The sequence below is a fragment of the Spea bombifrons genome, chromosome 1 (assembly GCF_027358695.1).
Source record: "Spea bombifrons isolate aSpeBom1 chromosome 1, aSpeBom1.2.pri, whole genome shotgun sequence".
Classification (NCBI taxonomy): domain Eukaryota; kingdom Metazoa; phylum Chordata; class Amphibia; order Anura; family Pelobatidae; genus Spea; species Spea bombifrons.
In genome coordinates this window covers 21,170,639-21,195,765 of record NC_071087.1, presented here as the reverse complement: position 1 = coordinate 21,195,765, position 25,127 = coordinate 21,170,639, and the positions used below count along the sequence as shown (strand labels likewise).

The 25,127-nt window shown below is 38.6% G+C and overlaps 1 protein-coding gene across 5 annotated transcripts in view; it reads left to right on the top strand.

Moving 5' to 3' along the window:
- Positions 1 to 25,127, top strand: part of ATP8A1 (ATPase phospholipid transporting 8A1) — a 90,172-nt gene that overhangs the window by 42,180 nt on the left and 22,865 nt on the right. For all 5 annotated transcript variants that reach the window (XM_053458412.1, XM_053458415.1, XM_053458410.1 and 2 more), the window contains 11 exons: positions 1,629 to 1,734; positions 4,246 to 4,328; positions 8,047 to 8,096; positions 8,309 to 8,378; positions 9,217 to 9,301; positions 10,253 to 10,392; positions 15,034 to 15,172; positions 17,089 to 17,153; positions 17,968 to 18,140; positions 22,907 to 23,090; positions 23,189 to 23,299. In XM_053458412.1, coding sequence (XP_053314387.1) covers positions 1,629 to 1,734; positions 4,246 to 4,328; positions 8,047 to 8,096; positions 8,309 to 8,378; positions 9,217 to 9,301; positions 10,253 to 10,392; positions 15,034 to 15,172; positions 17,089 to 17,153; positions 17,968 to 18,140; positions 22,907 to 23,090; positions 23,189 to 23,299 — 1,206 coding nt within the window. The remainder of the gene's footprint in view (positions 1 to 1,628; positions 1,735 to 4,245; positions 4,329 to 8,046; positions 8,097 to 8,308; positions 8,379 to 9,216; positions 9,302 to 10,252; positions 10,393 to 15,033; positions 15,173 to 17,088; positions 17,154 to 17,967; positions 18,141 to 22,906; positions 23,091 to 23,188; positions 23,300 to 25,127) is intronic.

The window sequence follows — 25,127 nt, the reverse complement described above, 5'->3', positions numbered from 1 at the left end:
TAATTTTAGTACGCATGGTACAGGTGTACGCCAGACGTTCGGTAAAGAATGCCTGCCTAATACAAATTAAATTGAGCACCCAGGGACATCTGATGTTTGCGGGAACGGTATAATTAAATGTTATAAAGCAGGCCTCGGGCCATAGGCTTGGCTCGCAGGACTGTTCATGGCATCTGAGGAATACAACACATAATTAGATATACCACTTAATCAATAAGGTACGGTACCGGTGACATGGTAAAGTGATTAAAGCTGACATGAGAAGGCCTGTTAACGATTGTTAAGAATGGCAGCCTTCCTAACCTATCCTAAAATGTGACGTGTAAAAGAAGTCCTCTTAATATTTCTAGCTTCTAATTTTGTTATGTAAATTTGGATTATGTACCGCTTTACATGGTGTGCTATACATAAATGTGTTTATTTCTCTGTTCATCTACTTCTTCGGTATAATTTAACAAGAATTGTGGGGAAATCATAGTAGTGTCCCTTTCTAATTCTAATTTTGTCTTTGGTAAAAAGAGAATTTACTTTGTGCTAAAATCTGAGTTTATATTATAGTTATGTTTGTGGGTTTGTTTGACTTTAAGGAAACGTATATTGTTAAATATAAAAAGTGTGCAGGCATGAATATAATGCATTTATTGTTTGAAAGATAAAATGATGCTGTTATTTCAACACTATATATACCAAATATTTGGAGTTTCTTTATGCAGAACTTTTATGCAGATGTTTCCACCCAAAAAAGCAAAGATGGTGAGAAACCACCTGCCAAGATCTTCCAGTTATCAAATGCAGCAAAGTTTTGAAAACCAGAAGGAAATATCAGGGATCAGCTCAACCATTAATGTAGCCGTGGCTCCACCAGAATCCTGGCTACTTTGGTATTATTAGGTAGCCAGTGTGTAAAGGCATTTAGAAAGCCATAGGTACCGGTATGCGTCCGGCTGCACATTTCAAGGGCAGTACTGTCAGCCCAATCTTTTAGAAAGACGCAGTTGGTTATGATTATCGCAGGTTGGCGCTGATGCTGGAATCCATCATTTCACATGCTGTCTGAAATCATGATGGATTTTTGGCGCCACAACCCAGCACAGAGACTGCGTGTAGATGGATACGGTTCTTCTGTTCCGTCTAGTGCTTCTGGCTCCCACACAGACTTAAGAATCCATGAAAGACTCCGTGGAATTCAGTGTATTGATTATCTGCGTTGTGTTCACCTGTTGGCAAATAGCACCAATGAACCTGTTTTGGTTTTCTCAGTCATTGTTTGTTAATTTAGCAATAATAAAGTGTAACATAAGCCCTGGTAGATTGCAAGCTGTATATATAATATTGCACTTCTAATAATGTACTGGCAATCCCATATCCTCTATATATACAGCTGTGCCAAGAACGTCATCAGACATTGCATATCCTTTTGTTCGACAGGTGTATGGTTTGGTTGGGCTCCAAGAGACAAAACGTTTTGCAATTAATGCTTAGCACTTACTAAAACAATGAGCTATGTAAAATATATACAGTATACTAAATCCATTTATCCCTTTTCATGTTAGATGGCCAATTAGCTGTATGCACACACTCTTTAATGCACAAAAGTGTTTCTGATACAATTTTCTTTATTGTTTTAGCCCACCGCACCGGTGATATGCGAGTTTCTCACGATGATGGCGATATGTCACACTGCCGTGCCTGAACGTGTCGAAGATCAGATCGTTTATCAGGCATCCTCTCCTGGTAAGGAACTTGTTTCCTAACTACAAAAGTAATGATTGCCATCTATTGATTTAGGAAGTGACTATACAATGAATATACAATGAGTATATTAGTCGCCCTGTGTTCGGTTCATCAATTACACTGCTGTTTCTTCTAGATTAAAATCTTCTAATTAGCCAGAAAAGTGAAAGTACGTGTGTGTCGCTGAAGCCTTTCCCTGTTGACAGACCTAACTAGGCCGGCGGCAGTGTTGGGGAAACTGGTACCTTAGGCTTAATCCTCCATTAACCGGTTGTGCCTGGCAGAGTTTTTATGGTGGTTGTAAGAATAAACGGCACCCGGAACATGATATTTTATGAACGGATTATCGTCATGAAAAATTACAACGCACATGTTTTTCCTTCAATAAATATGTTGCTGTATATTGTTTTATATTCACTATAACTCCAGCTATTTCAAAGTATTTCCATGGGCTTTTTATTGGGTCTTATGCGTATAGACATAGAATTTACCAACAGATAAGAAACATTCGTTCCATCTAGTCTGTCTGTTTTTCCCCTAATCATTCCTTGGTTTCGTCTCAGATCTAGAATAGCTTCATGTCTATCCCATGCATGTAAAAGTAAGGAACAGAGCTATAAGCAGGGGTGTAACTAGAAACCACAGGGCCCTGGTACAGAAATTGCTTCAGGGCCCCCAACATCACCTGTGCTACCTTTGGCCCCAAGCTGCTTGTGAGTGCCACCTTTGCCCCTCCAACGTACACACTGGCACACATATGTAAACACACTTACACTAATTTACGCTTGCTAACACATACTCACTGCTCACACACACACACACACACACACACACACTCATTCTAATACACACCCTCCATCGCACACAACTTACACACACGTATACACAGACATTCATGCTCACACACGCATATACACAGACATACCTCTCCGGCTTGCACCTCATTACCTCTCCTGCAGCGTCTGGTCCACATTGTTTAGAAAGGTCCCTTCCAGCCTGGTCCAGGTCGGAAGAGCCCTTTTAGAACATTTTTTTTACCGTTATGGTCAGGTGAGAGTAATTCGTCTCAGGGGTCGTCCAAGCCCCCTAGAGGAATAAGCACCATTGCAGTTGCGACACCTGTAGTTACGCCACTGGCTATAGGTTGTGTTACAGTATACATTTCAATGCAACCTATAAAAGGATGTAGTAGAGATACTTTGGGCTTTCTAAATCTTTATGAAAAAATTGCAAACCTCGGGGGTAAATTGTGCATTTTTAAGGGACCAACTGAGACTGGGGCGAGATTTGGCAGTAGTGTAGAATGTTAACCGCTTTATCTGTGCAAACGTTACCTTTTTAGATTTATGAATCATGTACATATATACTTTTTTCCTATTGCCATGCCTTTTACATCAGAATGTCCCTTCTCTCATTGCTTAGAAGAGTCTATATTTTGTAAAATAATACTTGGTTTGGCAGGATTCATTCATGGAGAAGAATCTGTTAATTGCCTGTTATCATTGATTTTTCCTTTTTTTAGCGAGTGGATTTAACAAAGCTCAATCAATAAAGTTTGTTCCCCAAGGAAAACAAATGTGGCAGTATTGTCAGCCTTTAGAAATAGCAGACCAAATTTATTGTTAGATATATCAGCGTTCCGTGGCCTAGATAATAGAAATGCAGTTTTGGTTAATGAAAAGGAACCTATAGACAGGGGTATTGCAATACAAATACTGGACTAAAAAGCAACCCTTTATTGGAAAATATTTTAATTCATCAGCCCTAGCCCAAGACACTTTGTGGGTTTCACTTACTCCGAATCTAACACATCAAGAGCAAGTGATCATTTAGGTGCTAATAATTGAAGTATAAATTGTACAATGAGGACGTTAAATCATTATAAAAGGGCTTGTGCGGATAAAATATAGTGAGTGCATAATAATAGGCAAAAAATGCAAACAAATCACATGTGTTATGCGCTGAACCAGAAGGTTACTTTTTACAGTGGATATATAGTACAAAATTTATTAATGTGGAAAATTAAAATCTTTGAATTCTTGAGTCGTTTTTTGAGCGCTAGGCTCCCCGTGCGGCTGAAACACCGTACGGTTATATCTTGTTAGGAGTAACTGCAGTTTCATGAATCGACCTGGAAATTCTTATTTATTTAACTATTTAAAGTTAAGAAAAAGACATTTAGCTCTGCCAAACTACCTTTAATATATGTTGTTCAAAAGTTTTGTGTTCCCAGAATAAGAAAACAAGATTTCTGATTTAGTCCATGGAGTCTGTTGTAGTTGATATCTTATTTTGTTAACAGATTTACATCTACGTAAATGTTTCGGACTTCAGCAGTATGAGAGACCGCTGAGGTCCTAAATTTGCAAATGTAAATCTTTTTCTATGTTAGCCCAATAAAAGATATCAACATTAACTGTAGACTCCATGTTTCCAAAGTAGGAAGCTGAATTAGTTAATGAGTAGAGTTGTGAAATAATATCCAGCATTTTACTTGGCTTATGTTTACAGATGAAGGAGCTCTTGTAAGGGCAGCGAAGGATCTGCGTTTCGTGTTTACAGGCAGGACGCCTGATTCCGTTATAATAGAATCTGTAAGTATACTTCTGACAATCTTTAAATTATCTATGTGGTGTGATATGTTTCAGGGAATGGCAAACATTGAATAGCAAATTAGTTTATAGGCTTTTCATGTAGTGCACCCTTGGTAAATATGAGCAAAGAAGGATGTGAAAAAGTGTCTATTGTTTAACCCTTTGATCTTTTTGTCACAAAAATACTCTGCTCTCATGGATATCAAAAAATTCCAAACACAGTGGCACAATTATTGGCACCCTTTTAGTCAAAACGTTGTGCTACCGTCCTTTGTCAAGATAACAGCTCTTGGTCTTCTCCTATAATGATGAGGTTGGAGAAAACATGACAATGAATCTGAGACCGAATCTCTCCTCTTCAGTTCACCCCACCAGTTTTCTATGAAAGTCAGGGCACTGGGATGGCCGTGGTAGGACGCAACTCACTTCTGCAATTCTCCAGCTGTGATCCTTGGAGATTTTTGGGCCAGTCAAACCATCCTCTTCACAGTGCGTTTAGACAATATAGACACACGTCGTCTTCCAGGTTGATTCATAACATTACCAGTTGACTGAAATTATTTATTGCCCTGATGGTGGAAATGGGCATTTTCAATGCTTTTGCCATTTTCTTATAGCCCCTTCCCTTTTTGTGAAGCTCAACCTTTTGCCGCACATCGCCATTATATTCCTCGGTCGTACCCATTGTGATGAATGAAGGGAATTTGGTTGATGTGTTGCCTAATATTTATACCCCTGTGTTTCAATGACAATTCATGTTTCTGGTCACATAGGTGTACTTAAAAATGTGATATATCAATGAAAATATACTTCAAATATACTTTTTTTTATATGAATTCATGGTGGTGCCAATAAATGTACCTCACATATATTTAACATTTTTTTTTTTTTAAAAAAGGATACACCTTGTGTTTCCAATTGTTTGATATCCATCACACAGAGTATTCTGTGTATTTTGTTTTCAGGAAAAGATCAAAGGGTTAAACAATAAAGACAATTTTTCTCAGCTGCCCTTGCTTATATTTACTAAGGGTGCCAATATTAGTAGAGGTCTTTGTATAATAATTGGCCATTAATGTATGTTTTTACTGGTATCTGGTTCTTCTCCCTAATCTCCAATATTCTTGATTGTTTTTCATTTATCAAGTTCCTGACCAGTTGTAATCTTTCAATGAAGGAACATCAGAATACAATATAAAAGGCAAACATGTTCCTCCTGCAAGCGGGGCTCAGCTGCCGTAGGATAATTATGTTGTGAGATTGAAAAATGCTTTAATGAATAAATTTGTGGTAAATAAGCAGCGTTAGAAGTCTGTACTTGTATAAAGCAGCGTTAGAAGTCTGTACTTGTATAAAATGTACATCTGGTTGTGAATTAAAAATGTAAGCAAGGGATGAAAGTTCACTGCTGGAAAGACTTACTCTTATTTTGTGTCCACGGACACCCATGTATTAGTTATCTGTAGGGCTGCAACTAACGATTATTTTAATAATCGATTAATCGGCCGATTATTTTTTCGATTAATCGATTAATCGGATAAAAAAACAATATGCAAATTTTTCGTTTATTTAAAAGAATTTAATGAACTGGATGTTAAAAAACAACTTAAAATTTACATTAACATTCTTATTTTGTTATGATGTAATAAAAAACAATATTTTCAAAGTACAAGAACCCAAACACAATATTTATGAAACAAAATAACCCCAAACATTCTGAAAAGAGGTGGACTATTACTGTTCAAGAAACTTTGCCCCAGCACTTTGCACTTTGCACCCAGCACTTTGCACCCAGCACTTTGCACCCAGCACTTTGCACCCAGCACTTTGCACCCAGCCCTGGCACTTTGCACCCAGCACTTTGCACCCAGCACTTTGCCCCAGCCCTGGCACTTTGCATCCAGCACTTTGCACCCAGCATTCAGCACTTTGCACCAGCACTTTGCACTTTGCACCCAGCCCTGGCACTTTGCACCCAGCACTTTGCACCCAGCCCTGGCACTTTGCACCCAGCACTGGCACTTTGCACCCAGCACTTTGCACTGTGCCCCTGCACCCAGTCTCTAACTCTGCCCTGCACCCAGCCCTGCCCCCACATTCTGCCCTGCCCCCACACTCACACTCTGCCCTGCACCCACTCTGCCCTGCACCCACACTCACACCCTGCCCTGCATCCCCACCCCCACTCTGCCCTGCACCCAGTCTCCCACTCTGCTCTGCACCCACACTCACACCCTGCATCCCCACCCCCACTCTGCCCTGCACCCAGTCTCCTGCCCTGCACCCCCCACCCCCACTCTGCCCTGCACCCCCACCCCCACTCTGCCCTGCACCCACACTCACGAACCGCTCTGTGCGAATGGAGCCACTCGCACAGAGCGAACCGCTCTGTGCGAATGGAGCCACTCGCACAGTGCGAACCGCTCTGTGCGAATGGAGCCACTCGCACAGAGCGAACCGCTCTGTGCGAATGGAGCCACTCGCACAGAGCGAACCGCTCTGTGCGAGTGGAGCCACTCGCACAGAGCGAACCGCTCTGTGCGAGTGGCTCCATTCGCACAGAGCGATTCGCTCTGTGCGATCCGTGCACATAGACATGAAGAATACTTACCTCCGGAACGCGTCACATCCGTCACGTAGCTAAAAGAAGGCGGAGACTGCAGAGCGTGTAGCAGAAGCGGGGAACGCTCGCGGAGGTAAGTAAAAGGAGCCGAGTGCTCCAACAACGAATTGATCACTCGATTAATCGATAACGGAAATCGTTATCGATGATTTCCGTTATCGATTATTATCGATTTTATCGATTCGTTGTTTCAGCTCTAGTTATCTGACAACTCACATGGCACCAAATATGTCTTAGAGAACCCCCTAAAACAAAAATGCACATAAATACTCTTTTCATACGCAGAAGTTCAGTATAATGCCAACTTCCAGTGACGCAGTAAATGCAATATTCACTTTATTATGCGTCCTCAGGGGGGCGCCAGTCTCCAATGAACCATTTGCTACTTAGTTTTAATTATAGATAGTAGAACGTGTGGGTGTAATATTCTTTATACTTACAGTAACTGTTACATATTTTATTTTGTATAATAAAACATGTAAATATGATTTCCATTAAAACAGCAAGCCTTCAATACGCCTAAAACAAAATATTCAGTGTACTCAGAGGTTTCTGTAAGATAAATGGCAGTACAAGCTGGATAGCTTCAGTGCATATAAGAAGGGCAATAACTACAAAATTATCAGGAGGCCCAATTATTTGCCAGATTAATTTTGTTTCCCGGTACCTCAAATGTTGGGATAACTTATATTCATAGACTGGGTTATGTGTCTTATGGTATTCTAGAAACATTTAAGGTATTGTATTTATTACTCTCTTTTTATCATACAAATGCGCGATAATGTTTAGTTAATCACATTAATGTGCGGGGGTGACCTCATCCCAGGCCTTATATTGTGGCAACTTTGAAAACATTGCTGGAAAATACAGCTTTTCCATATTTTAATATTTAAAACAAAACCCGTAAATTAAATATATGTAGCTTTCCCTGATGACCTCTAACCTGTTCTTCTTATCCCATGTTATCGCGTTCTAGCATAGGTAATATGCCACACATCTGCCATGCTAGGATTTAATAATCCAATTATTTGTTTAAATGTTTTGGCTTCTGTCATTACCAAATGATTACATTATTTTATTCATGTTTTCTTTCAGCTTGGTCAAGAAGAACGTTTTGAGTTGCTGAATGTGCTGGAATTTACGAGGTAGGAGCCGTATTTTTTAAAAAAAAACCTTCGCTGAGGAGTATGTCTTCTGTATGTTCTTTATATGCTTGTTAGACTTTTATAAAATGTCTACTGTGGAAGATCAGACATTTTAGTATGAAAAACTCATTGGCTAAATCACCCATAATGTGGCCTACGCTATCAATTTGAACTGTTAGGAAACCTTCTGTTACATAATTCTTTTGTTGCAGTAACCGAAAACGTATGTCTGTGATCGTTCGTAATTCATCTGGGAAACTGAGATTGTACTGCAAAGGAGCTGTAAGTAACGTATAATGCAATGCAACTCAGTGTTCCACGTTCCGTGTCTGTTCATAGTGTATGTATTTTCCTGCTATCTCTGTGTCATGTATTTTCCGGGGCTTCCTCAACACTAGAGGAATTTAACTCTCTAAAGCTGTCTCGCTAAACCACATTCAGAGGCCACTCTCTAATTCTTTTGAATTGGGCAAGACCTGCTATTACCCTCATAATCCTGTACATCTTGTTTCTTAACTCACAGATAAAGACGAACACAAAAAAGCCTATACTACTATGTCAAACATCTTCTTAAGGATTTTACCTAAATAAACCAAGACCTCCATGTAATAGTTTAGAGGTAGCAGCTCTATAGTACACTAGCACCAGTTGGTCACTAATTAAATCAAAGGTGATGTTAAACTATTCTCTGCGGTGAGGCCCTGAGAGTAAAATGGATTTTTTCTTCCAAAATAAGATATCATTTTTTTTTTCTTCTATATGGATTGTACACGTTGTGATAGACATATACATTTTTGACACCTAAGTATCATTTGAACCTGCTTTATGAAAAAAACAGCACCTGCATGTAAAAAAGCAAAGAATTACCTCAAGTACTAATAGAGTATTTCTCTATCCACACACATGTATATAATAAACATTTCAACAACTCTTTGCGTTGGGGGAATTATTGTCCATTTTGTTAATACGATTTACTCTAGTGTCTGAAAACTTTTCCTGATTTCTTTCTATTTCTCACGAAATTAACTTCTTAGATTGATTTAACTCTGTAATCGATTGTCTACGCAAAGTAAGTTCTCCTTAATTTTAGAATGTTTTAATGTTTGTTTTTGTCATGTAGGACACGGTCATTTACGATCGCTTGGCTGAAACATCAAAGTACAAAGAAATTACTCTGAAACATTTGGAGCAGTTTGCAACAGAAGGTGAGCGACTGCTAAATAAAAGTCTTACAGATTGAATAAAAGGGATAAAAGTATTACTTTCCAGACACATTGCAAGTTTCCCCTAAAACGAATCCCTAATGCAAATCCAAATCTAATAACAGTGTAGTGAAGTGAACTTTGAATATAGATTGATATGGAAACATCTGTATTTAGCCCCTGTACATAAACTACGTGCACCTAGAATATCTAAGAAAAAAACCCTTAAAATATACACATTCTACTAACCTAAAACGCCCCCTCATCAGGAAAGGTCAGATTATCTAAAATGAAAAATATGATCCTATTACTTATCACCCCTCTAATAGTGGATACAATAAAAACAAAAGACAAACTATAGAATAAGTGTCTTAACACCATCATAAAAGACACCAATGCAAAAACTCACAGAAATTGTGTTGATAAAAGTTATTTGAGAAAAAGAAATGCAAGGAGTACTGTACCCAAGTTTCATGAATAAACATCAAGGAATGCATTCCCAAGAAAGGAATAAACGCTCCATGTATATCCTAAAACCCAATATGCCACCGGGGTCCACTGTTACACATAAAAGCATGGAAGAGGGAGAGTGGACCGCATCTTGCACGCTCTTTTAAGTTCTTTTAAGGCACGTAGGTTATCATGTTTTAGAATATATATGGAGCATTTTTTTTTATCTTCTCGTGAATACATTTCTTAAAGTATATTTCATATTTTTTCCACAGCAATTCCTTGTTGGCATCAAGACTATAAAACTGTATTTAATTTTTTTCCTATCTTGCTCCGCTAATTGATATTAGAGCTGTGTAAGATAAACCAAAAGAGCACACTTACAATTGTTTCAACCAGGGCATGCCATCGTAAATGTCGTAAATGCCACTGCTTTCATTTACGAAAGCAGTGAACGAAACAAGACTTGACCCCGTTTCTAACCATTTTAATGAATTTTTGTAGGTTTAAGGACCCTGTGCTTTGCTGTGGCTGCAATTCCAGATAGTGCGTACGAAGAGTGGCTGGATGTTTACCACCGAGCTTCTACCGCGGTACAGAACAGAGCTCTGAAACTAGAGGAGTGCTATGAACTTATAGAGAAAGTAAGTTAATAGGCACATATGATACATCATATACTTATATGTAACCTAAAGAGTGGGTAATTCTTTGATATTCTGTTTAAAGACACAGGGAATAAAAATAACAAAAACAGCTTGTCTCGCTCTTTCCAGAAAAAAAGAACATGGATGCCCCTTGTAAAACAATAAAATGTATGGGAAATGCAGAACTAACTTTTGAATGTGTTGGGTAATTAAGTTTAAAAAGTTAAGGGCATTGCCTTAGTTTATCATTGTCTATTGTATATGTCATAACAGCCAGGAATAGGCATGGACATGGCTTATAACAGACTTTCACCGTTACAGGACAGTTAAATAAAAAATAAAAATAATTATAAACTAAATATGCTCCCTGTCTTAAAATATAGATCATTCTATACACTTTAGACCCAAACGGTATTAGACTGTCAGAATACACACGCGGACACGTTGCCGGCCCCTACTCACAGCGAGTCAGTGAAGACAATAGTATCACTACAGAAAAAAAAATTGCTAGGCCTGGAACAAGAATTCATATTTTTCTTTAAAATAGCAGGGAGGGCCAACAAATGGTGTGAAATTCCAAATAGCACAATGTTGGCTTTTGTCTGTGCCTGGAAATGCTGTGGTTTTTGTAAATTGCCCATGAATAATATGCAATATATCCTGCTGAGATTTGCTCCCAGCACACAACCTGCTGGTTTTTATGGTTTGATAGTTATATGCATACAGAGAGGGCAAATGTGCATGATGTTAAAACACTAGCATTCAGGGCAACGCTGGGAATGCTACTGCATTAACTTAGACGTTAAAGGAACAATTGGTGGTTTAAATGGTGGATAATAGCTGTCTTTGATCAACATGTATGTTTATCTGAGATGGGATTATCTCTCGTCAATGCCCAAGTGCCATATTTATAAAAAAATAATAGGAGAGGTTGTAGAGAGGAAAGAACTTTTAGTCTCCAAAGTGAAGAAGTTCTGGGCAGAGAGACCATTGCTCCAGATTTAAGGAACAACTTGGTCGTTTTTTCCTTGATAAATGTAGATCTGGGTGCGATACTAATGTAAGAAAGTGTTTTACTTTTTACAGAGTACACATGGGCTAGATACAATGCCTAGGGCACCTTGGAACAATCATGGCAATGAATAGGCTGATATTAGCTCACTGCTAATACCTTAGATTCCCATCCTATTTTTCCATATGCCTTTCACCCCTTCTTCATGCAAAAAAGGTTGCATAGGATCAAGCGCTATTCCAGATGAGTTGCTTTTTTGAATCAGAATCTGTATGCTACCAGAACCCTGGTGTTCTCCATCCTGCGATGAAAAGGTCCTTTGATACAGCAAGCTGAGTAATGTTCTGTGCAGCATGAATAAAACATGTTTAAGTCAGATGTTCATCCTTTGGATGGATCTAGTTCAGCCCAGAGTCTATTAGTTGTGTAAATTATCTACAATTGGAATTCTTATGTTCTCTAAAATGTATTAAGGTGCTTGCATTTATTGCATAATTTCAGTTCAAGGCTTGGTCTAAGTGTCTTATGTCCTTGGTCCCAACGAGAGAAAGCCGGTGGCCTCACCCTTTGATTTCTAGTGTGATTACACCTGTCCCTTATTCTTTTTTTCCTTTCTGTCTGATTTCATTCTTTTCATTAAGTCTGTAAAGGAGACGAGGTATTAATTTCACACATAGAATAGTTTTAATTAAAAAGGTGCTCTGAACATGTAACTCTAGCATTCCTCAGAATGGCAGTAAAACGAGAGGTATTTAGTGGAGCTTAAGCAGATGGTGCCATTCTTAAAAGTACATGGCTTTGCTTGCATATTTATTAAAGTTTTCAGCCATTGCATCATGTCTGCTGTGCATTTTTTTGTTTTTCAAAACATACAGTTGTATGGCTGAACGACAGGCTGTACAGTCATGTGAAAAAGAAAGTACACCCTCTTTGAATTCTGTGCTTTTTCTATGATTTATTCAACAAAAATAAAGCCAAAATGGAGAAGCAATGTGTGAGGGATCCGCCCCCCAGACTTCAAGTATAAATATTGGGGGTCCCTTTATATTATATGGCTGTATATTGCTTACTCCTGCACTGTGTCAAAGTAGCCCAATGTTGACGAGTCCTATCCAATGCTAACATCGCTATACTGCTTAGCATGGAGGTGAATCAGTGGCACATTACTACTAAACCCACTGATATCCTCCAGCAATTTGGTATATAAGCGTATAAGGTTTCAAAATACAATACAATTGCCATGGAAACCAGATGAATGCTCCCGCTGCCTGTGCCACATACTGTGCCTTCGCTCCTGTCCAGTCTTTATGAACACAGAGAAGTGTTTAATAAAACAAGCTTTTCTCATATAGTACAAAGTCTTTCAGTTGATATTTTGTGATAAACATTTTTTTTGAGTGATATTTTTATTATAGTAATGCTGGATGTCGCTTGAGGACTAAGCCTTGAATTGCCACTCTTATGTTTGAGTGTAAGAATATATGTAAAATAATGTAAAGAATGGGTTACTCTTCACTTTCCTCAAATCTTAAGTCATGTTCTGTGTGCAGCTTCCACATTCATTGACGCTTTTATTGTTGACCATGCAGTGTGTTTCAGATGTCGTTTGGAAGAAAGGCTTTGAGGGCTGCAAATATTTAATGTAAAACATACATTTAGTTTGGCTGGGCTAGCGTTGGCTTGGCCTTTACAGTATCAAGAGCATCAAATACAGCAAGGCAAAGGAAGTTTTGGCATCCTGGCACTAATTAAAGGCTATTACAAGGCAGGCAAGCTCTTGTTGCCAACACATGTATGTTGGAGCTTTTCTTTTTCTGATACCCTATAAGTAAAGCACTTTTGTTTGTTCCTCTTGATTTAAGATGTATTTTCATGGTAACCTTTGTAATGATTTCAGAATATCATGCTGGTCTTAAAACCTTTTGCCACCTGTAACGTTTTTCTTGAAGTAAAATTGTTCTTTTAAAGGTGCTGTTCCACCTACTCTGGTAATTCTAATGCTCTTTATGACTTGGAATACTAGGAAGTGTAATTGGCTTGTTTTAAGTGAAACAGAATCTTTTGAAGAAATCTTCCAAAGAACCAAAGTAATAAGTTTTCATAACTTAATTTGGTTCGGCCACGTTAGGGTGACAGTTTATATTTTATATAAAACAGTATGTTTGCAGTGATGGGAATATTGTTGGGCGTTAACCGTCATGTATAAATTTCAAACAGAAAAATTCCACCCTTTCCATCTTTTTCAGCTGAGCTTTTATTTACATCTTTTCATGAAAAACCATATAATCAGCATCCATTCCCCGTGCTGCTGTCATTAAGATGATTCATGCATTCCTCTCCTGGCTTTTATTGCACTCAGAAATGATGCTGATACTGGCTGCTCAAACTTCCACTTATTCATTATGAGAGTTGTGTAGTGAGAGCGTAATAAAATGCTTAATCACAGAGCATAAAAAGATGGAATCACAAACTGCAACATGCATCAAAGTGTGTCCATAGAAATGGTTGGTGGGTTTGTGTTTTTTATTTGTTTTGTTTTTCGTCTTGTTTTTCACCTTCATGCATGGGTCTCTGGATTTGGTGCTTTGAGTTGTTTGTGAGAAGGAAGATTAACCTGAATGGATCAGGCATGTGATATTGGGCAATTTATGCTTTTTGAAAAGTCTCACTGGATAAATGAAACTGCTAATGATAATCATTGTGCTATGGATTAAAAAAAGTGTATTTAAAAATGATTTTTAGAGGTGGATAGTGCACGAAGGGTGTGTAAGAGGATATGGGGTGTAGATAAATGACGGGGGGTTGATGAAAATGTGGAATGTTCCTGAGGTTCACAAACAAGCAGAAACAGGAGAGATGAAAAGCAGGTAAAACCTCCTTGTCTTCCACACTCTAGCTATTCACATTGCAGAAGGTGCTCTCTGCTGCATCCACTCACACTCACTGATCTCCCGCTCCAGCATTGGCTCACGCAAGAATTTCAATGGGAGCGCTTCCTTGCCAGTAATCGGCAGCAACAACTGGCGCTAAGCCTGGACAGCAGAGAGGGTGTTCCGCTGCGGCTCCAGAGATGCATCATTTCCACCTGTTAACTTTCCTGGCCTAAAAAATATATTTAATATCAGTTCTTGTTGATGGGGCTGTATTGGACATATATCGTAGCCCATTGGTTGAAATTGATTTTGCATGGTTTCTCATCATAAAAAGTTATTTAATTTACTTTAACATTAATTAAGCGTTTCCAATAATGTGCACTCTCACTCAGGGAGTTGGTGCGAAGGGTTGAACAGATTCAACAAACTGAACTCTGCCACAGGCAGTCACTCCAAGTAAATGAACACTTAGGTTGTCCTGGCTGGGAGTTCCGTTTTCTTTCCTGGCTTTTGCAATGATAGCTTAGGGTATGGTGAAATGCTGTTGGTCGCTGACTAGGGCAATGGGTTGATGAGAAGTGAGGGTTCACTTACTTTGCTGGGGCTAAAAAGCCTTCTGTGTCTGTGATGGGGTTGGGTTTGAGTTGGAGTGGATTTAGGTTTCCCGATTCCCCACCAACTTTTTTTTTTCCTTCTGTTATGAAAACCAATAAAATGTGAATAAACAAAAGTCTTGTTGATTTTTATAATTTCCAGAACCTCCATTTGCTTGGAGCCACTGCCATTGAAGACAGACTACAAGACAACGTGCCAGAAACCATCGAAACCCTGATGAAGGCTGACATCCGGATTTGGATTTTAACAGGCGATAAACAAGAAACTGCTATAAATATTGGTACAGTAGTAACCTTATCAAGTCTTGCGCTGTGTGTTTTGAAATTGCTTTAAAACGAGGCTTTCCTATTTCTTAATGCAGTTTTGCAGAAATATGTATGTTAACTTCTGATGAACAAAACTACTTTTATTATTTAAGCAGATTTGTGCTATTTTACAATCTCTGGAACAAAACTACTTTTAAATATCAGTTTAAACGGAAATCCTATAAAAAGAATGTGCCAACGGCTGACACAAAACTGTAATAATACATAAAACTATAGATGATGCCCTAAAGTGCCCAACTATTTTGCTAAACTACAGCACCAGTCCTTTATACAATAGTCATACCTTTTAAATAAAATGTAAAGATGTTATTGGTGTTAATTAAATAACATTTTGTCAATTCTATTAGTTTAATAATTAGAAAGTTGTCCAGCAGGTTGTCCAGCAGGTGGCGGTATTAGTTCGCAGTCGTTCATTTTAGGCTAGTGTTCTGCTGCTGATAATTAAGTTGTGTATTTACAGACAATTATAGTATACGGTATACTCAAATTCGTTATTGTGGTATGTAATGTAAATATATATATATGTGTGTGTATATATATATATATATATATATATATATATATATATATATATATACACACAAATAGAATATGTACATTACATTGTAATTTACGTTGAAAAAGATACAAGTCCATTACGTTCGACCTTGCCATTCGTTCAGAACAACCCTTTAAAAAAAAAAAACCCTTAAAGAACCCTTCTCACTGCCGTAAGTGAAACTTAATTTCTTCACTTCTGAATGGGTGATCTCTTGTTCTTTGCACAGTCCTATTAATAAACCAGTTATAAAGTGTCTGGTATTGTCTCCAAACGTAAAACGTTTTTAAGAACAGGTGCCAGGACTTGCACTGCATATTCTTGGTGGGCTCTTATTACCTTGACTTATACAGAGACAGCATTATATTTTCCACCTGTGAGTCAATATCTCACTGGCCCCAGCAGCAGCTGACATTAAAAATGTTTACTGTGTATCAGTTTTAATGCAAAGATTTCCCTAACACAACCCCATTAAAGGTATTTTACCCATTTCTTTTCCCAAAGTGTATGACTTTGTATGTGACACCATGAAATCTTATCTGCCGCTTGGTTGCCCAGTCCTCCGATTTGACCAAATCTCCTTGTAGGCAAAGAACGTCTAGTTCATTCATCTCTTGTATTTTTCCCCAAAGGGACATGCTTATAAGCTTGTTTCATTAATGTTACTTTGAAGATATTCTGTGTTGCTTCCTGCAAACAATCCATTCCAGTCAATTAACTCCAGTGATGCCCTTAACCTGTTGAAGTTGGCCTTCTTAAAATTCAGTGTTTTGATGGAACCTCTACTTTGGTCAATTCATTTCAGTTGTCGCCAGGTTATGGTCACTGTTCCCCAAATGCTCCCTCACTCAATTTGACAAAACCCTACATTGATATCGCCAGATCCTTTTCTCATCTGTGCAGATTTCTACCCATAACGCTTTTATAATATTACCAGTATTAGCATATATTATTTCTTTAATACTTGGCCTTAACTTTATATTTACTTCCTAAAAAGCGTATAACAGTTTAAAATGTAATAACTATTTTAACCACGTTTCCATGATGCCAATTATGCCATACTGTTCTTCACTTGCCAGTTCCACCATTTTGCTTTATGAGTTTGCTGGCAGACATGTCAGGTTGGCAGTCTGTTATTTTTCTTTCTGTTAAGACATTTTTACCATGTTGTGGTTTTCCGATTTCCTTATCTATGGTGATCTCACCATTCCCTTCGTAATTTCCCAAAGGTAGGCTAGCCTGCCATGAACCTACGCTTTAAATTATCCGTCCTTCTAACCAACTTCTACCCCATTACAGCAGGGTTTGATTGCAAATGTTTCTTTTTAACAGGACATTCATGTAAATTGTTGACCAAAAATATGGGACTGATTGTTATAAATGAAGGCTCCCTTGATGTAAGTACTACTTTTTGTACTACAAAAAATGGTGTGCCCTGAAAAAGGTCTATCCTCTGTGAATACATGTACGCATCCTTGTTTCTGTATTTTATAGCTGTATTTAGTCCTTACTTCACAGGATTTAAATAATGGCTATTAACTTAGCTTTGAGGGTTTCACAGGGGCAACATCATTTTAACAAACGCACTTCAACATGGCTGCTTGTGGAAAGTCTAGTGTGAGGAAGTATGACGATCCCTCATGCCATTAATCCTTCATGCCTCTAATCCCTCGTGCCCTTACCCTGGCATATCCTATAGCTACGTCGTCTTCCAAGGCTGAGATATCACTTCATGCCAGTTTACCTAGCGTAGAGATAGGGTAAGCGGGGCCACAGGACACCAAACCGAATCCGAGCTCAAGTCCTGAACCGCTTTGTTCTGCTGTTGGAAGAAAAAAAACCTAGAATGCTCACAAGTTTTAATAAAATGTGGTTTTGGCAAATGTATTTCCTCAGTATGTCACATTTATTGAATTTTGAGCACACTTCAACCTTTTGTGGAACCAACATAGAAACCACATGGCAATATTTTTCCATTTTTAATAAAATACCACTTATTAGTGTAAAAATATATAAAATTCACTTTACAACTAGGTTGTTTTAGAACTCTGGGCAGCTTAATATGAAGTCAGGTAATATATTTATGATTATTGACCAGGATTCTGTTTTTGCTTTTCTGTCACAATATTCCTGCATGTTTCCAGTTAATTTTGCGTATATAGTAATATTTTTGCAGCGAAGTACTGAATTGTGTACCTCTTTCTTTGACAGAGTACACGAGAAGTTTTAAGCCATCACTGCAGTAATCTTGGAGACTCTTTGAGAAAGGAAAATGACTTTGCTCTCATTATTGATGGCAAATCCCTAAAGTACGCCTTGACGTTTGGAGTTCGGCAGTACTTCCTAGACCTGGCCTTGTCGTGTAAAGCAGTCATCTGTTGCAGGTAACTATAGAGCACTAAAATGCATTTCATGTACATTGTTTGCATGTAACTGTAAGATTCTGCTGTTTTCCTGTATTTGAAATACGAAGATTAGGGTTTTTTCTAATTAGGAGCTTTGTTCATAGAGAAAAAATACCCTAGTTATATCTGAGTAACAAATGATAGCCACAGTTCAATAGCTTAGATTTGTTTCATCTCTGTAAGTTTTTACATGTTACATGGCCACTTTAAGATTAAAATACAAAGCAGACTTCTGAAAGCGCATTTATGTATTTATATACTCACTGGCCACTTTATTAGGTACACCTGTTCATCAGCCAATCACCTGTCAGCAACTCAATGCACTTAGGCATGTAGACGTGGTCAAGACGACTTACTGAAGTTCAAACCAAGCATCAGAATGGGGAAGAAGTGACTTTGAACGTGGCATGGTTGTTGGTGCCAGACGGGCTGGTCTGAGTGTTTTAGAAACTGGGGTTTTCACGCACAACCATCTCCAGGGTTTACAGAGAATGGTTCGAAAAAGAAAAAATATCCTGTGAGCGGCAGTTGTGTGGATGAAAATACCTTGTTGATGTCGGAGGAGAAATGGTAGACTGGTTCGAGATGACAGAACGGCAACAGTAACTCAAATAACCACTCATTACAGCCAAGGTATGCAGAATACCATCTCTGAACACACAACATGTCGAACCTTGAAGCAGATGGCCTACAGCAGCAGAAAACCATACCGGGTGCCACTCCTGTCAGCTGAGAACAGGAAACTGAGGCTACAATTCACACAGGCTCAGTGGCAAGTGGCAAGGAAGACTGGAAGAACGTTGCCTGGTCTGATGAGTCTCGATTCCAGCTGCGACGTTCAGATGGCAGGGTCCGAATTTCGCTTAAACAACATGAAAGCATGGATCCATCCTGCCTTGTATCAACGGTTCAGGCTGGTGTTGGTATAATGGTGTGGGGACATTTTCTTGGCACACTTTGGGCCCCTTAGTACCATCTGAGCATTGTTTAAACACGGCAGCCTACCTGAGTATTGTTGCTGACCATGTCCATCCCTTTGACCACAGTGTACCCATCTTCTGATGGCTACTTCCAGCAGGATAATGCACCATGCACCAAGCTCATATCATCTCAAACTGGTTTCTTGAGCATGACAATGAGTTCACTGAACTCCAATGGCCTCCACAGTCACCAGATCTCAATCCAATAGAGCACCTTTGGGATATGGTGGAACGGGAGATTCACTTCATGGATGTGTAGCCGACAAATCTGCAGCAACTGCGTGATGCCATCATGTCCATATGGACCAAAATCTCTGAGGAATGTTTCCAGCACCTTGTAGAAAGTATACCACGAAGAATGAGGCACTTCTGAAGACAAAAGAGGGTCCAACCCGGTGCTAGCAAGGTGTACCTAATAAAGTGGCCAGTGAGTGTATGTCACAATTAGCAGCTATGATAATCAGCGATAACTTCTATGTTACTTTTATTTTTCCCCTCGTTTTATGATGATTATTGAGTAATACAGAGTGTATTTGAGCTCTTCATTCTGTTTTTCCATTTTTTCATTACATGCTGCCAGTACAACTATTTCCAGACTCATTTGGTTTACAATATATGTACATGTGATACACAGTTACCAGCAACATTTGATAACCAGCACATTTTAGAAATGTAATCCCACATTAATTTTCACCTCCAGAATTCACAGGGCAGCGCAGAAGGTAAATGCATCTCTGGTTGGAAGTGCAGGGAAAGCGAGTGTTGTGTACTAAGAGTTTTTATCTCACCTCTCACACTCATGGTAACTGTCTACCTTGCAGACATCAAGTAAGGAAATTCGTTCCCCGTTTGTAAGCCCCTTTAGATCGCAGGCAGACAGCTCTATGCTCTGCTATACAGTTTTCCCTCCCTGTTATATACAGCTATATAACATCAAACTCCAAATGAAAGATACTAGCAAATATTAGCTTGCATCCTTTTATGTTAATACAGTGAACAATTTCTGCTATTTTCTAATCCCTACACAATAAATGACGCAGTAAATATCATATAAACAGATTGTAATTGGTTGCTGGCTGGTTAAGGTTTCTTTCATTCTGTTAAAAAGGAAAAAAAAACACGATGGGCTAGAGTTTTATTATAGCTATTTACAAACAGAAAATATTTTGCATGCACCCTTAGCTATCATAGTTGCAAAGTCTGTACATTCTAATCCTTGCCTTGAAATCACAGCTGAAAATATACAAAATATGTTCTTGGCACCGTGTGTGTTTAATCTTTTTTTATAGAAAATGTAATCTGTATGATTAAAAATTTGTAAAATATCTGCCTTTTTAATATTTATTTTTGTTCCTTCTTTTCTGATCTTTTTCCAAGTTTATCATGTGTCATGTACCAAATATTCGAACTGTAATTCTTTTTAAATGGGTATTAGCACCTAAAATAAAAATATTGAACAGGTGCCTGCGGTTCTGTGTTTGCCATACCTCACACCTACCACTGCTTTTGCCTGGGTGATTTTTTTATGGTAAAAGACCAAGATGCCACTGTCCGAATTACCCTTCCAGTCTCAGAGGATTAAAAAAAACATGCTTATAAATCTTAAAGCATCTCCCCGTGTCTTATGGATTGTAGCTGTGTTTTCTTGCAAGACTTTAATAACATATTAATCTGTTCATCCTAGGAGGTTTTATCCTGTTGTGTTTCTGGTATTTTGTCCTAGTTAAATTGTAGGATATTTATTTTATTTAAGGCATCAATAGGTGGTCAAAGCTCCAAATTTTAGTACCAAGTGTATACTATATATTTCCATCTTTTTTGAGTATATGCCATTTCAAACGCATTTGTTAAGATTTTAGTTATACGTCACACACACTCTGTTTTGAACTGAAACCGGACCTGACACTCGGGTGTCTGTTTCTATAAATAGCGTTCACAGATAAGAATTGTATTTTCATTATCTTTAGAATATTGTTGAATGCAAATTAAATCAAATCTGTTTTATTCGATTGTATATTGATACTGTTAAATGTGTTTGCAAGGTTGCAGAATTGCTTATTTTTTTATTATGTTTTCTCCAAATCATGCTCCCTCTCACATTCCCTCTCTGACCTTACCTTTTCTGAAATATTAACCCCTAACACAACATTGCAGTGCTCACGTCATATTCATAGGCCACTGCCAGGTAAATACCCTTACCTACTCTCAGCCTCACCCTACACTCTCATACCTTCCATGTTAACCCTATTCTGTCCGTGCACAGCAGCCTCTCTTTAGCGCACTTTGCTCATCTCTTAAAAGCATTGCCCTTGTTACCGTACGCTACCCCCAGCAATGTAGATGCCAACCGTGGCATACTAAAAATGCTTCCTTTAAATCCAGCAAAAATTTAATTTGCTACAAATTTATACTGGGCTCTACAACTCTCCACTCTTATAGCTTCCCTGTCAGGTGGCTGGGACCCATTGACGGCAGACAAGCGACTGCCTGTTGGATTTGCCTGACTAGTCTTCTGTCTAGTGATTCTGGTTCTGTATTGCCCTACCTGTACCTTGCGTGTATGACTACCTGCTCTGTGTACTGAACCCAGCTGTGTCTGAACATTCATTCTGCGTTATCCCCTGCCATCCTGTGTCCACACGTCTTGACTTCAGCCTGCAGTTTACCAGTACAGGTATCTGGATCTGGCTGTGCTTTGCCTACGACACTCAGTACCGAACCCTATCTGCCTACTCCTGAGCCTCCTTGGAGCCAGTGATGGCCGATGTGACACTCCCATCCTTCCAACTCACAACACCTTTTTTCCACCTTTTAACTTCCTTCTCTTTCTCCCCACACCACCAACCTCTATCGTTGCCCAAGCCCTTGCCACCGACTTCAAAGACAAGATTAAAACTATCAAATGGTTCTTCTCTTTTGTGCAACAGCCATCTACACCATCCACCTTCATATACAAACTGCTTTTCCCCCTACAAAAGAACTAGCCACGATTCATTCTTCCGTCACCTAACAACCTGTGCCATTGACCTCATTGCTTATGAGACTGTCGATCACCACTTTTTTGTTATTTTTTTTTTTATTTGCTTTCTTTATAGGTATACGCGATACAGCTTTCTCGTGGATCTCCATCTATCTAATTGTTCTTTCTCTGTCACCTGCTCTGGCAAGACATCTTCAACTCTTCCACTTTCTCTTGGTGCCCCCCAAGCATCAGTCCTTGGCGCACTGCTTTTCTCTCTCTACGTTTCATCTCTTGGGAAACTAATCAACTCATTTTATTTAATATTTATATTTAATCAAATCTACCTGTCCTTCACTGATCTTTCTCCTTCTCTGATGTCCTGTATTACATGCTATATCTTCCTGGATGACACAAGGCTACTTGAAACTTAATATATCTAAAACTGAGCTTCCCATCTTCCCTCCTACCCTCTCCATTCAGTACCTGAATTCTATTTCTCCATTAACACAACTGTCCCATTCCTCTGGAACTCGCTTTCCCCATCCCTCTCAATATTCAAGAACACTCTCAAAACCCACTTCAGAGAAGCATACAATATTTTCAGCTAGAAATTACCCAATCACTAATACAACCTCACACCATCTCTCCTCCTTTCTCCGTAGCACTCAAATAAGTTTATAAAAGCCATACAGAATAATATGTGCACCTTTTTATTCTAAGACGTGACCGTTGGTTTTCTACCGATGCCGCGCTCTGGTTAAATTGGTATAACTGATCCTTTTTTTGTTCATTCTTAAATGAAGGGTCTCGCCGCTCCAGAAATCTGAAGTTGTAGATATGGTGAAAAAGCAAGTTAAAGTCATCACCCTGGCTATTGGCGATGGGGCAAATGATGTCAGCATGATTCAAACTGCACACGTTGGTGTTGGTATAAGTGGAAATGAAGGGCTGCAAGCAGCAAATTCTTCAGATTACTCTATTGCACAGGTAGGTGTGTGTCCGTTTTCAGACGGAATATTCACCATTCGGTACCAGTGATCGTCATTCACATTTGTGATAATTGTGTTTTTTTTCCCCCAATATAGTTTAAGTACTTGAAAAACCTACTACTTGTCCATGGTGCGTGGAATTATAACAGAGTGGCAAAGTGTATCTTGTATTGTTTCTATAAGAACATTGTGCTGTATATCATTGAGGTAAGTGTTCATAGAATGTATTTTGTATTTTTTATTACAACGTATTCAGCAGTAATACTTCAATGGGAATACTAAATGTACGTGGTATGTACATTTGTGTATATGTATGTATAATATATATATATATATTTTATTATTATTATTATTATTTTTACTACATTAAAAATATCTTGTTGACTTCTCCAATATTTGACGTTCTTAAATAATCTGAACTGATTATAAATATATACATACATGTGGTAATAAATCACTGGCTGAGCACAACCCTTTCCACATCGACTTCTTGAATGAGTTGTGTCTTTGATTACTGTACAGAAACACTGCGGTTGCTCCTCCGTAATCACACCGTTTCCAGCTATATTCTCCGCAAATAGACTTGTTGGATTATTTGTTTCACATGGCTATAGTTTGAAATTAGAGACTGTACACCCCCTTTAGTCTCATATTTACCAGCAGCCGGTAATAGCCAGTAATTGCCTGGACCTTACTGCCACGCTTGACCACCACAGGTTTTAAAGGAGCGGTTCAAAACTAGCAGTTGCCGTAGATGGGCTTTCTGCCTTTTCAATCACACCCATGGTGCTTTTAACATCTGCAGAACGTGTTTTACTTGGCACAAGTTGCCTACCCGGGAAATTATCAAAATGTCTTGGAATCGTTAAATCTGTTTTCTTTAATGTTCCAAAGAGACACTGAAAAGTAGTTTACAATTGACAGCCAAAAGTATAATTTGTTAAATATTTAGAAATCTGAACTTTAATAAAACTCAGTCCAGTGGAAAAACAAACTGCCTGTAGAATAGTAGTAAATTCATTACATTCTTAACTAACCACCACAAACTGCACCCAGCTCTATTGTGGGTCTTCCAGACTACTTATTATTATTATCTTTTATTTATATAGCGGCAACAATTTACGAAGCTCTTAATACAATACATATATTCAAGGGGTATGACAAGACGAGAATTGACAGACTAAGACAGACCGATACATTAGGTGGAGAGAGCCCTGCTCACAATCTTACAATCTAAATAATATCTACATAGTAACCAGTGTTCTGTTGCTTGGCTTACATTAATGATTCTTATATATATATATAAAAAAAGACTATATAAAAAAATAGAAAAAAATAAAAAAATAAGTTAATGTAAATAGCTAATATCAGACATCTACCTAAAATGAATAGGACAAATACATGAAACACTTTTCTGTTTATTAATCTCCTCCAAGGTTATTAGGTCCCAAATGAATGCATTTTAGAAAGTATCTGTATAGATCTGCTATACAGCAAGAAATAAAATTTATATCCAGAAACATTTGTTGATTTTTTTTTATTTATTTATTTATTTATTTTTTCTCATGAAATCACTCTTAAGGCATTGTTTCTGCACTATATACCGTATTTGCTCGATTATAAGACAAGATTTTTTCCAGAGCAAATGCTCTGAAAAATACCCCTCGTCTTATAATCGAGGTCGTCTTCTAATCAGACCTCATTCTGCTTCGGCCTTGCTGCTTACCGGGCTTTGATTGCGAGCAGCGTCTCTGCTATTAGCAGCAGGAGAACAGGAAGCTAGCACACTCCTCGCATAACTCTACCTCCCCCCTCCTTCCTCTGGGGGCGGGGCCAGAGAAGTTGCTCGCACAGCCGGGCCCCTGCAGAAGTCTGCGAGTGGGAGATCTGAAGTTCAGGTAAGGGGGTGGGGGGTTTGAGCGAGTGGCATATAGGGGTATAAGGCATATCATGGGGCAGAGGGGCATATAGGGAGTTAAAAGGCATATCATGGGGCACAGTGGCATATAGCAGGGTATAAGACATTTCTGGAGGC